This window comes from Bufo bufo, chromosome 4, assembly GCF_905171765.1.
Source record: "Bufo bufo chromosome 4, aBufBuf1.1, whole genome shotgun sequence".
Taxonomy (NCBI): domain Eukaryota; kingdom Metazoa; phylum Chordata; class Amphibia; order Anura; family Bufonidae; genus Bufo; species Bufo bufo.
This window is the reverse complement of record NC_053392.1, coordinates 423041018-423054115: the sequence shown is the minus strand read 5'-3', so window position 1 is coordinate 423054115 and position 13098 is coordinate 423041018. Positions and strand designations below refer to the sequence as shown.

Sequence of the window (13098 nt, the reverse complement as noted above, 5' to 3'; positions counted from 1 at the left end):
TCTCTACAAATAAAAAATGGCTCCCGAAAACCATTCTAGCAAAATCTCTTCTCCAAAAACCATTTGGCGCTCCTTTCCTTCTGATCATGGCCATATGCCCTACAGCAGTTTACTACCACATATGGGGTATTTCTGTAAACTGCAGAATCGGAGTGATACATTTAGAGGTTTATTTTGCTGTTAACCCTTGCTGTGTTGGAAGAAAAAATTGCTTAACATAAATCTGCAAAAAAAAAATAAAATTTGAAATTTCACCTTAGTTTTCCTTTAATTCTTGTGGAAAACCTCAAGGGTTAACAAAGTTTGTAACATCCGTTTTGAATAATTTAAGGGGTGTAGATTCTAAAATGGGGTAAATCATGGTTGGTTTCTATTATATAAGGCCCTTACCTCACAAATCACTTTATAACTGAATTGGTGCTTTAAAAAAATGGTGTTGGAAATTTTCTTGAAAATTTGAAAAATTGCTTCTAAAATCCTAAGCCTTCTAACGACCTAAAAAAATAAAATGACATTTACAAAATGATGCCAGCATAACACATATGGGGAATAGTGACTGATAAGTATTTTGTGAGGTTTTACAATTTGTCTAAAAAGTAGAGAAATTTTAATTTAGAAAACTGAGATTTTTTTTTTTTGGTAATTTTTTTTCTATAAATAAAGGTGAAATATATCAACTCAAATTTACCACTGTCATGAAGTACAATGTGTCACGATAAAAAAAATCTCAGAATGGCTTGTATAAGTAAAAGCGTTCCAAAGTTATTACCACATAAAGTGACACAAAAAAATGGCCTGGGCAGGAAGGTGAAAAGTGGCCTGGGGTAGAATGGGTTAAAGAGGTTGTCACAGCTGGGCAAAACTTTCTGGAGATCAGCAGTCTTTTGTCAGTGTTCTGCCACTAATTTAGACTTCAGCTACAATATACACTGCTCAAAAAAATAAAAAGGGAACACAAAAAATAACACATCCTAGATCTGAGTTAATTAAATATTCTTCTGAAATACTTTGTTCTTTACATAGTTGAATGTGCTGACAACAAAATCGCACAAAAATAAAAAAATGGAAATTAAATTTTTAAACCCATGGAGGTCTGGATTTGGAGTCACACTCAAAATTAAAGTGGAAAAACACACTACACACTACAACTACACTACAACTTTGATGTAATGTCCTTAAAACAAGTCAAAATGAGGCTCAGTAGTGTGTGTGGCCTCCACGTGCCTGTATGACCTCCCTACAACGCCTGTGCATGCTCCTGATGAGGTGGCGGACGGTCTCCTGAGGGATCTCCTCCCAGACCTGGACTAAAGCATCTGCCAACTCCTGGACAGTCTGTGGTGCAACGTGACGTTGGTGGATAGAGCGAGACATGATGTCCCAGATGTGCTCAATTGGATTCAGGTCTGGGGAACGGGTGGCCAGTCCATAGCATCAATGCCTTCGTCTTGCAGGAACTGCTGACACACTCCAGCCACATGAGGTCTAGCATTGTCTTGCATTAGGAGGAACCCAGGGCCAACCGCACCAGCATATGGTCTCACAAGGGGTTTGAGGATCTCATCTCGGTACCTAATGGCAGTCAGGCTACCTCTGGCGAGCACATGGAGGGCTGTGCGGCCCTCCAAAGAAATGCCACCACCACTGACCCAATGCCAAACCGGTCATGCTGGAGGATGTTGCAGGCAGCAGAACGTTCTCCACAGCGTCTCTAGACTCTGTCACGTCTATCACATGTGCTCAGTGTGAACCTGCTTTCATCTGTGAAGAGCACAGGGTGCCAGTGGCGAATTTGCAATCTTGGTGTTCTCTGGCAAATGCCAAACGTCCTGCACGGTGTTGGGCTGTAAGCACAACCCCCACCTGTGGACGTCGGGGCCCTTATATCACCCTCATGGAGTCTGTTTCTGACCGTTTGAGCAGACACATGCACATTTGTGGCCTGCTGGAGGTCATTTTGCAGGGCTCTGGCAGTGCTCCTGTTCCTCCTTGCACAAAGGCGGAGGTAGCGGTCCTGCTGCTGGGTTGTTGCCCTCCTACGGCCTCTTCCACGTCTCCTGATGTATTGGCCTGTCTCCTGGTAGCGCCTCCATGCTCTGGACACTACGCTGACAGACACAGCAAACCTTCTTGCCACAGCTCGCATTGATGTGCCATCCTGGATAAGCTGCACTACCTGAGCCACTTGTGTGGGTTGTAGACTCCGTCTCATGCTACCACTAGAGTGAAAGCACCGCCAGCATTCAAAAGTGACCAAAACATCAGCCAGGAAGCATAGGAACTGAGAAGTGGTCTGTGGTCACCACCTGCAGAACCACTCCTTTATTGGGGGTGTCTTGCTAATTGCCTATAATTTCCACCTGTTGTCTATCCCATTTGCACAACAGCATGTGAAATTGATTGTCACTCAGTGTTGCTTCCTAAGTGGACAGTTTGATTTCACAGAAGTGTGATTGACTTGGAGTTACATTGTGTTGTTTAAGTGTTCCCTTTATTTTTTTGAGCAGTGTATTAATGTATATGAATAGTAGACTATATAATACCTGGCTGTGACTGGTACACCAGAGCACTAGATGTTTTTGGTATAGGTAGGACTCTTTCAAAAACAAACTGTTTGTCACAATAGTCCTAAATGGATTTTTCTTTACAGGGTTCCGAAAGTAACTATGAAGAAATTAAAGAAAAAATCAACATTACTTATTTGGATTTCAATCAGAACAGGTAAGGGCATGTTCACAGAAACTATTTAAGATGGCTTAAAAAAAATTCCATGTACTCTGTGCACTTTCATTTTTGAGGACATTGGCCAGAATTGAGTAATGTGTCCCAAAATCTGTCTAAAAGTGTATGGAGATTCATGGAAAAAATGTACCGTTTTTGATCAAATTGCTCCACAATTCTGGTGTAAAATTCTGTCTCAATGTAAGCCAACTAATAGTTGGTATAGAGCTAAACAAAAGCTATCCCTGTACCACGTTTGTTATCCAGCCTGAGCCACTGTGATAAATGTACTGCTTGTCTAGACAGCCTGTCTAAGTTTACGTCATCTATAGGATTAGATAATCTGTTAGGCTACATTCACACGACCCTATGAACGGGTCAGCATCCGTTCCGCAACTTTGAATGGGGCTGAAAAAGATGCGGACACACACAGTGGACTGTTCGCATCCGTAGTTCCATTCTGCAGCCCCGCAAAAAAATATAAAGCATGTTTTATTCTTGTGTGCAATCGCGGACAAGAATAGGAATTCCTCAAAATACAGAACACAGACTGCCGGTAACCGTGTTTTGCGGATCCGCAATTTGATGACTGCAAAACACTACACTGTCGGGTGAATGTACCCGTAGCCTGTGAAAATCAGCTTTCCTAAAGTTTAGTGTTCTTGTATCTCCACTGCTAAATGTTTTTTTGAACGCCACATAAAAAATGGACTGAAGCTATTGCTCTGCTGAGGTGGGAGTTACAGCAGCAGCTTGAACTTTCTTGCAGATCTGTTCATGCAGGCAGTATATATTCATGACCTATCCTCAGGAACGGGTACCCAGCCGATCAGCTGTTTGAAGAGGAGGAGGGAATGCTCCATGCGATAACTGCTTTCTTTTCATTACACTGCGTGTTATCTCCTTTGCAACAGCGGCACATTGTAATTACAAGTACTCTCTCCATTCAAGTACTTGTAATTACACTGCGCCGACAAGACTTCAGGCAATGTAATGAAGAGGAAGCAGCACTCGCCTGGAGCACTGCTTCCTCCTCAATCAGCTGATCATCGGGGGTGCTGGGTATTGGATCCCCACTGATCAGATATTGATGACCTCTTGTAAGGATAGGTCATCAATATATACTGCCTTCACAAACCCTAAAGCCAGTGAGCATATGCTTATAATTTTAATGCCGCATCTGGTTTGTTCAGTTAAATACATTTAATACAACCGGATCCGGATGTATTAAATGTAACAGAAGCGTTTTATTCAGGTTTTGAGATCCTGTGGCAAATCTGAACAAGATTCTTGTGGACAAGAATAGGCATTTTCTATTAAGTGCCGGCGATGTGCGGGATCTGCAAAACTCAAACGGACGTGTGAATGGACCCTAAGGGTGACACACTATATATAAAGGACAATTATAATGGTCTGCATGTATTAAGAAATTGCCGAGCGTGTACGAGGGGTGTTCAATAAGTTATCTACCCCAACATGTTCTTTCAGTGTTAGAGCTGAGCTTGTCTGTGCATGTTTAGACATGTCTAGACATTCAACACACAGCAACAGTTCAGTCTGATGCAAGCACTGGAAGTGACAGGATGGCAAGTGCAGTACAGTGCGGGTCTTCAAAGAAAGCAAGGTATTTGGAGCTTTGTTTCGTGATTAAATTCCTTACGAAGAAAGAAGCCTAAAGAAATCCATGAAAAGATGATTACTGTATATGGTGATGATGCACCTTTCTATTGCCAAGTGAAGTTTTGGGTCAAGCAATTTAAATGGGGTAGGGAATCAATTGAAGATGACCCCCGTTGAGGGCGACCTTCAGAGGAAATGTGCAGTAAAATGGAGGCCATGATTTTGGAAGATAGTCGGCTCAAAGTCAATGTTACAGCTCATGAAGGCATTAAATTTGGCACAATTTCCAGGCATTTTATTACTAGAATTCATGCCACAGAAGACAACCATTACTGGAGACACCAATGCTTCAACAATGAAGGCATTACGTGAGGCAATCAAAGAGAAACGCTATGGGAAGTTGTTGGCCGGTGTGTTGCTGCTTCAGGACAATGTGCCAGCTCACAAGTCTTGCAAATCACAAGCTGCTATCAAGGAATGCGGCTTTATGGAGCTTAACCATCCATCCTACAGTTCAGACATGGCTCCCAGTGATTACTTTCCTGCAACAGCAAGAAGTCTCCTTCTTTTCTGAGGGCATTTAATTACTGGTGATAAAGTGGAATTGTGTGTTGAAGTCAAGGGGGGGGGGGGGGGGGTGTTATATTGAAAAGTAATAAGTTCAAATTTTCTCAGAAAGTTTTGTTTTCATATTCAGAAAGATAACTTATTCAACACCCCTTGTAATTCCCTTTCTGGACATCCTGTTGGATTCTATCTCCCATAAATTTTATTAAACACTCCTCCCTCAGGAGAAAAAAAGAAAAACACTTTTGGTCAAGGCAAGAGGTCAGGAACTACTTGTATCCCATCAGTAGAGTGGGCCCAGTACCATGCAAGTTAGATTGTGATGCTAATGTCTGTAAAGCGCTGCGGAATATAGTAGCGCTAAGTGCAAAAAATACATAAAAATGAAAGTGTACTACAATTACGGATCCTCTCCCTGTGGGGCACACTTCAGGATTCGCTGGACTACCAAATATCTGTGTCTCCTTAGAATTTGGGTTTGGGTTGCCATGGAAAAGAGACCTTTTTTTTTTTTTCACTAACCACAAATGCAAGTCTCCAATTTCAAAGAATTGAATGTGGTTCTTTCAGAATTCTTTCTGAATTCCCTTTGTGCAGTCTATTTCTCAGGGGGGAGATCATCTCTCCAGAGGTGCTGCACTTGTTCATAGATGCAAAGATGAAGAAAGGTTTTATTCCATATAGGTTAAAGGAAATCTGTCAGCAGATTTGTACCCATGAAATGGGCATCTGTGTTGGTCCCATGTTCATATGTGACTGCATTACTGAGAAAAATGATATTTTAATACATGCAAATGAGCCTCTAGGAGCAAACATCATTTTACCTGCCATCAATAAAAGCAGTTACAGAAAGATCAGAGCCTCTAGGTGTAACTGCAACTCCCCCTGTCCTTCTAGAGGCTCATTTGTGTATATTAAAACTTCATTTTTCTCAACAATTTGAGGGCATATGAACATGGGAACAAAATAAATGTCTTTGGCTGTAAAGCACACATGGAGCATCAGCCAGTTTCATAGGTACAAATCTGCTGACAGTTGCCCTTAACACCACGAAGGACAAGCCATAAAGGTTATTCAAATCAAGGTAATAACATCTTGTTGGAAATGTGAACGCAGCCTTATAAGTTGATTGTATCAATACAAACATGACAATCTTCCTGGACACTTGTGGATCCATCCGAGATAGATTGTTCATTTTCTTTGTTTCTGCCGATTTTAAATTTTTTTTTTTTTTTTTATTCTTCTTTGTTCTTTTAAAAATCAGTGATGGATTAGTCATCTTGGCGTCTGCTTGGCATTCTGGTGATACTCCTTGTATGAGCTATTACACTCTTATAACTATAAAGGATGAAGGCTACAACTTTTCTGATGAAGTCAATGTTGAAGTCACTCAGCTCCATCCTCCATTTCAGGTGAGTATCCTGAACCACACACATTTTATGCATGGCTCCTGTGATGGAAATGAAGAAGTGCTGCAGGTTTTCAAGTGATTTTTTTAATCGATTCTTTATTTTATTTTATATATATACAGGGTGGGCCATTTATATGGATACACCTTAATAAAATGGGAATGGTTGGTGATATTAACTTCCTGTTTGTGGCACATTAGTATATGTGAGGGGAGAAACTTTTCAAGATGGGTGGTGGCCATTTTGAAGTCGGCCATTTTGAATCCAACTTTAGTTTTTTCAATAGGAAGAGGGTCATGTGACAAATCAAACTTATTGGGAATTTCACAAGAAAAACAATGGTGTGCTTGGTTTTAACGTAACTTTATTCTTTCATGAGTTATTTACAAGTTTTTGACCACTTATAAAATGTGTTCAATGTGCTGCCCATTGTGTTGGATTGTCAATGCAACCCTCTTCTCCCACTCTTCACACACTGATAGCAACACCGCAGGAGAAATGCTAGCACAGGCTTCCAGGATCCGTAGTTTCAGGTGCTGCACATCTCGTATCTTCACAGCATAGACAATTGCCTTCAGATGACCCCAAAGATAAAAGTCTAAGGGGGTCAGATCGGGAGACCTTGGGGGCCACTGGATATGCAAAATTGCAACATGATGATGTGTTTCCCTCTTTATGCACTGAAGCTGGCACGTTCCCTGAGTTTTTCCAGCAAGATGGTGCACCACCACATTATGGGTGTCAGGTCCGAGCCTTCCTAAATGAACAGTTTCCTGGAAAGTGGATTGGTCGTCGTAGGCCAGTTGAATGGCCCCCAAGGTCTCCCGATCTGACCCCCTTAGACTTTTATCTTTGGGGTCATCTGAAGGCAATTGTCTATGCTGTGAAGATACGAGATGTGCAGCACCTGAAACTACGGATCCTGGAAGCCTGTGCTAGCATTTCTCCTGCGGTGTTGCTATCAGTGTGTGAAGAGGGGAGAAGAGGGTTGCATTGACAATCCAACACAATGGGCAGCACATTGAACACATTTTATAAGTGGTCAGAAACTTGTAAATAACTCATGAAAGAATAAAGTTACGTTAAAACCAAGCACACCATTGTTTTTCTTGTGAAATTCCCAATAAGTTTGATTTGTCACATGACCCTCTTCCTATTGAAAAAACAAAAGTTGGATTCAAAATGGCCGCCATGGTCACCACCCATCTTGAAAAGTTTCCCCCTCACATATACTAATGTGCCACAAACAGGAAGTTAATATCACCAACCATTCCCATTTTATTAAGGTGTATCCATATAAATGGCCCACCCTGTATATTATATTATATATGGTAAGACAAAATGGGAGGCAGCACCGATGTAGGTATGAGATGACCGGTGCACGCTCTAAGGGCTAAAGCTTACCCAAATATAATATGCAAAAAAGAACAGCACTCCAACGCAGGATAAAATAAAATCCAAGAAAATGTATTCACTCATGGGGGACTCAGTGAACAAAATATATACACCCACATCATTAACAAAGTGTCACATGATCATTACAATACATAACATTTTAACCATCTGTTGTGTCATGATTACAAAAAATAAAAATATCCATGTCATAGATCCATTATTACAATTAATTCATAAACATACATGTATGCACAATCCGTCTAATATTGTGTAACAATACAATAATCATAAAACTATATATAAAAGTGCAAGTGCTTATGTGCTTCGGTACATAATAGGTTAAAAGTGCAAGGTGCTAATAATTATTGTTCGCTGAGGCTAAGTAACCAGCCACCTGTGTGCAGACTCACTAACATGGTGGAAGCGCGATCCTGCTAGACGGCAGTGACGTCCTTGGCGTGTTGAGATTCCTATTGCGCATGCTCCGGATTGCATATGCGTCATCAACCTCATGCTGACGTTTCTGGACTTCTGAGACTGCGCAGAGAGGTTCTTGCGTTCATCAGCCATTTTGATTATGGTCCATGCCCATACTTATTATAGCCTGAACATCCGGGCAACAATGTATCACAGCAGAAACCCATAGGCCAATAACATTCATGTCATGCACCTCTATCGACTGTTCTGTATATGGATCACTGTCGGGACCAGCTGATCACTGTCTGGGCGGATATATAATTGGCAAAACCAACAAACTCGTACTAGACCCCCTAGGAGAAGGGGCAGAGGGAGGAGGTTTGACCAGGACCATTTTGGATTCACAACAGGCGAGTCAGAATCCACTGACGAATCTACTAAACCTGCTTTTTTTTAGGGAGAGCAGGACATGTAGGAGGAGGAAATTCCGACGTGGTGGCTGAAAGCACCACAGAGTCCAGAAAAGACCAGCCTCCACCGGTATACCCGGGTTACAACCAGGGAGCACAAGAGAGGGTGACGAGACGCATGCACAAGAAATAATCTGGTGGTGAACATATCGATAGAATTTTGTTCTACAGCGGAACGAAGCCTGTTTTTATTACGCAAAACATGTAGAGCAGGATAGGATACTATATCTTACGGTTATTTTTGGTCAGTCTCTCGTATGCACTGCTGTGAGCTCATATGTGGCATCCAGACCCTGTGATACTACACATTGTTACAGATTGCTGGGGGATAATGACTTTGTATCCAATGTATCTTAAAGTATTCATGTCTGAGAATGGATCCTTGATAGTCAGCATTTGATACTTTAAACCCATACTGTTACATTGTACATTGGGATACAGTACTTTTGCCCTAGGCAGTGACTAGCTGATTATTTATCTTATATCTGCAAACTGCTAGGGTAATCTACACTCTATATTTAGGGACTGGGTCTGATCCATTCCAGACTTTTGAATCATTCAGGTCTGGATTGATTTTGAATGCGGCAAGATCCATAGAGCGCACCTCTCTTTAGACCTCTGCATCCTGATACAATATTAGCCAGGTTTAAAGGGAACCTGTCACCGGGATTTTGTGTATAGAGCTGAGGACATGGGTTGCTAGATGGCCGCTAGCACATCCGCAATACCCAGTCCGTATAGCTCTGTGTGCTTTTATTGTGTAAAAAAACCGATTTGATACATATGCAAATTAACCTATGAGTCCTGTATGTGAGATGAGTCAGGGACAGGACTTATCTCAGGTTCATTTGCATATGTATCAAATCGTTTTTTTTGCACAATAAAAGCACACAGAGCTATGGGGACTGGGTTTTGCGGATGTGCTAGCGGCCATCTAGCAACCCATGTCCTCAGCTCTATGCACAAAATCCCGGTGACAGGTTCCCTTTAATTACTTAACTATATTACAGGATACAGGTCCCATATGCCTGTCTTTAATGTAACTATGGAGGGTGATGCCTTTATTTTAATACTAATATAATTGTTTTATTTTTACCTTCCTTTACAGACAGTGAGCTATTTATAATCTGTGATGGAAAATCACTATTATATTCTCTGTTAATCTGCTTGGGTAGGTGTATGCCAATGTAGGCTAGTTACATCTCCACAAGAAAGTAGTGAAAAGGTTATTGATTTGTTGAAAAAAATAAAATTTTTAGGGTGATAAATTGGTACAGTTTTCAGGGTGTATAAGACTTTTGGTAAAATATATTTTGAGCACATTTTTTTCCTGCCTATCCATTACATAAAAAGGCAATTGAAGGGATGAAATCTTCTCATTTAAACATTTAAGCAAAGGGGCAAAATTCAGAGCGTAAAGCTGGTTCGGGTCTGCAGGGGTTTGAACTCATAACACTTTAGAATGTTAGGGCCAGAGAAAGGGCTGAGTGGTTTTAGTCTCTTAACATGGGTGGAGGAGACAGATATATTAAGAATCTCTGACTTAGTATGGTTTACCTTAAAATTAGAGACTACTTCAAAGTCGATATAAAATATATAATGGTTGTGTACACCTCATTAGGAAGAATTACATCCAACACATACGTGCGTAGGTTCCTATAATCTTAGGTGATTTATTTATACACGTAGATGTCAGTATATGAGGTAGAAATACAATGTATGAGGTAGATATATAATGTGGGTAAATAGTTATCCAGAAAATATCAGATATTCAACGACAGGGACCAAAAAAATGCAATTGGATCCCTATAGTGGATATCCCAGATGTTCTTTGTGGAACACTTGATCGGTACCTTTTAGGGTATATGTATCAATCTGTATATGGTACAATTCATCCAGCAGTTATTACAAGGTTACATGAAAACTCTAAAATTGCTTCTATATATATATTATTAATGCGTAACATTGGCATCCATAGACACTAAATATTGTGCAAAAAAATTGATTAAAGTTCATCCCACAGATAGTGCAGCAATGAAAAAACTAGTGAAAGAATATATAATATAAACTATAATCCATCCAATAGATAATTCATCCGTACTAGAACATCCACAGTGAAGTCGTATCAAAAAAAACTGTAATAAACTGTAAGGATAAGAAGCAAAAATTGAGGTACATCCAACGAAATAGTCTATCCACAACAGGACCGCAACATCTATTAGTAGAGATAACTGCAATATATTTCCAATTGTGCAACAATGTATCACTTTCAGGTGGAGTAATACGTTGCAATAGTAGGTAGCAATAATACAATATACGGAGCGGTCCTTTTAGTTGGCTTATTTAATATAATGTAGTAAATTCAGGTCACTCATAAGTTGGAATGTATCCAATAAATAGTTAATCCACAATAGGACTACTGCAACTCTTGATAGAGATAGCTATATGTTTCCAATGTTGCAACAACGTAACGGCGTGTTGCTTTCCAGATGAAGTAATATGTTGCAGTAGTACAGGGCTTGACAAATTTCCTTGGAATCTAGGAGCCAGCTAAAAAAGTTAGGAGCCAGGCGGAGCCGCGTCATAAAGCCCCTAGTAGGTGCCCCCCACTTCTCCATAGAGCCCCCCCAATAATGCTGTATACCATGTTACATATACCGCCGCTCCGTCCCCGGACCCTATTGACTATAATGGGGACGGGGGTGGAGCTCCGGCGCAGCATGGCAGTTTGCGGTGAGAGGCCGCCGGACTAAAAAGTTGGACATGCAGTACTTTTACCATGCACTGCCGTGCTGCGCCAGAGCTCTGCCCCCATTATAGTCAATGGGGACGGAGCGGTGGTCCGGCGAAACAGCGGAAGGACGAATCCGACAGGGTGAACCGCCTGCCAGATTCATCCTGCCGCAAGTGTGAAAGTAGCCTTAGTTCTATAGCTACTGAATGAGACAGAAGAAGGGATGCCTTTAACATATAGATCTCCTTGAGAAGCCAATTTGATCCTAAAGGGTTAATTCAAACTGTAATCTAAACTGTGTCCTGTCACTTCTCTTATCTCTGCTCAGGTCCCTTAATCTTATCACTGCTGCAAAGCATCAGCCGAGAGCCTCAGTGTAAACTGTTCTAGAGTCTGACTGACTGTTCTTTTAACTCAAAGAATCGAATGAGTCACTAACTGTAGGATCTTCAGATTCTTTTAACCTGTGACTCATTCGATTCTTTCTTACTTAGGGCTCTTTCACACCTGCGTTCTTGTCTTCCGGCATAGAGTTCCGTCGTCGGGGCTCTATGCCGGAAGAATCCTGATCAGGATTATCCTAATGCATTCTGAATGGAGAGAAATCCGTTCAGGATGCATCAGGATGTCTTCAGTTCCGGAACGGAACGTTTTTTGGCCGGAGAAAATACCGCAGCATGCTGCGCTTTTTGCTCCGGCCAAAAATCCGTAACACTTGCCGCAAGGCCGGATCCGGAATTAATGCCCATTGAAAGGCATTGATCCGGATCCGGCCTTAAGCTAAACGTCGTTTCGGCGCATTGCCGGAGCCGACATTTAGCTTTTTCAGAGTGGTTACCATGGCTGCCGGGACGCTAAAGTCCTGGCAGCCATGGTAAAGTGTAGTGGGGAGCGGGGAGCAGCATACTTACCATCCGTGCGGCTCCCGGGGCGCTCCAGAGTGACGTCAGGGCGCCCCAAGCGCATGGATCATGTGATCGCATTGGACACGTCATCCATGCGCATGGGGCGCTCTGACGTCACTCTGGAGCGCCCCGGGAGCCGCACGGACTGTAAGTATACCGCTCCCCGCTCCTACTATGGCAACCAGGACTTTAATAGCGTCCTGGGTGCCATAGTAACACTGAACGCATTTGGAAGACGGTTCCGTCTTCAAATGCTTTCAGTACACTTGCGTTTTTCCGGATCCGGCGTGTAATTCCGGCAAGTGGAGTACACGCCGGATCCGGACAACGCAAGTGTGAAAGAGGCCTTAGACTCCCTGTACTTGTGTCAGTGACTCAGAGCTGCTAGTGCTTGCATTGCCTCAGCTCTGATTGGTTGGTGGGAGGGGAGGGGCTGGCAGAAGCAGCTTCCACTCTAGGATCAGATTACACTCCTCCCGAGCCCCTCCCCTCCCTGCTGCCAGCGTCTCTGCTATTGTGTGCTGTGACGGAGCTGACTCACACGGTGCTGCCTCCGGACAGAACGGCAGCTCCGCACCCATCGCCCGGGCACCTTTGAAAACGGGCTGACAAATACCCAAGCGCCAGGACTAAATTCCTGGTCGCCATGGCGACCTGGCGCCTGGGATTTGTCGAGCCCTGCAGTAGTAGCAATATGTGAGGTAATGTATAGAAAAAAAGTCTTATAGCAGACTAGATTAATATAGTAATCGATCTAGGTTACTCACGATTAGATGTTTCAAGTTGGTAAGGAAGTTTATCTGGTAAAGTCACAGGAGGTATTTTTCCCTCTTTACGATGGATGTATGCCTCAGATTTAC

The 13098-nt window shown here is 42.2% G+C and overlaps 1 protein-coding gene across 1 annotated transcript in view; it reads left to right on the top strand.

Annotated features, from left to right (window-relative positions):
* Positions 1-13098, top strand: part of NUP133 (nucleoporin 133) — a 301419-nt gene that overhangs the window by 102674 nt on the left and 185647 nt on the right. Inside the window, exons 8-9 of the mRNA XM_040429313.1 lie at positions 2651-2721; positions 6173-6320. Of these exons, the coding sequence (XP_040285247.1) occupies positions 2651-2721; positions 6173-6320 (219 nt within the window). The remainder of the gene's footprint in view (positions 1-2650; positions 2722-6172; positions 6321-13098) is intronic.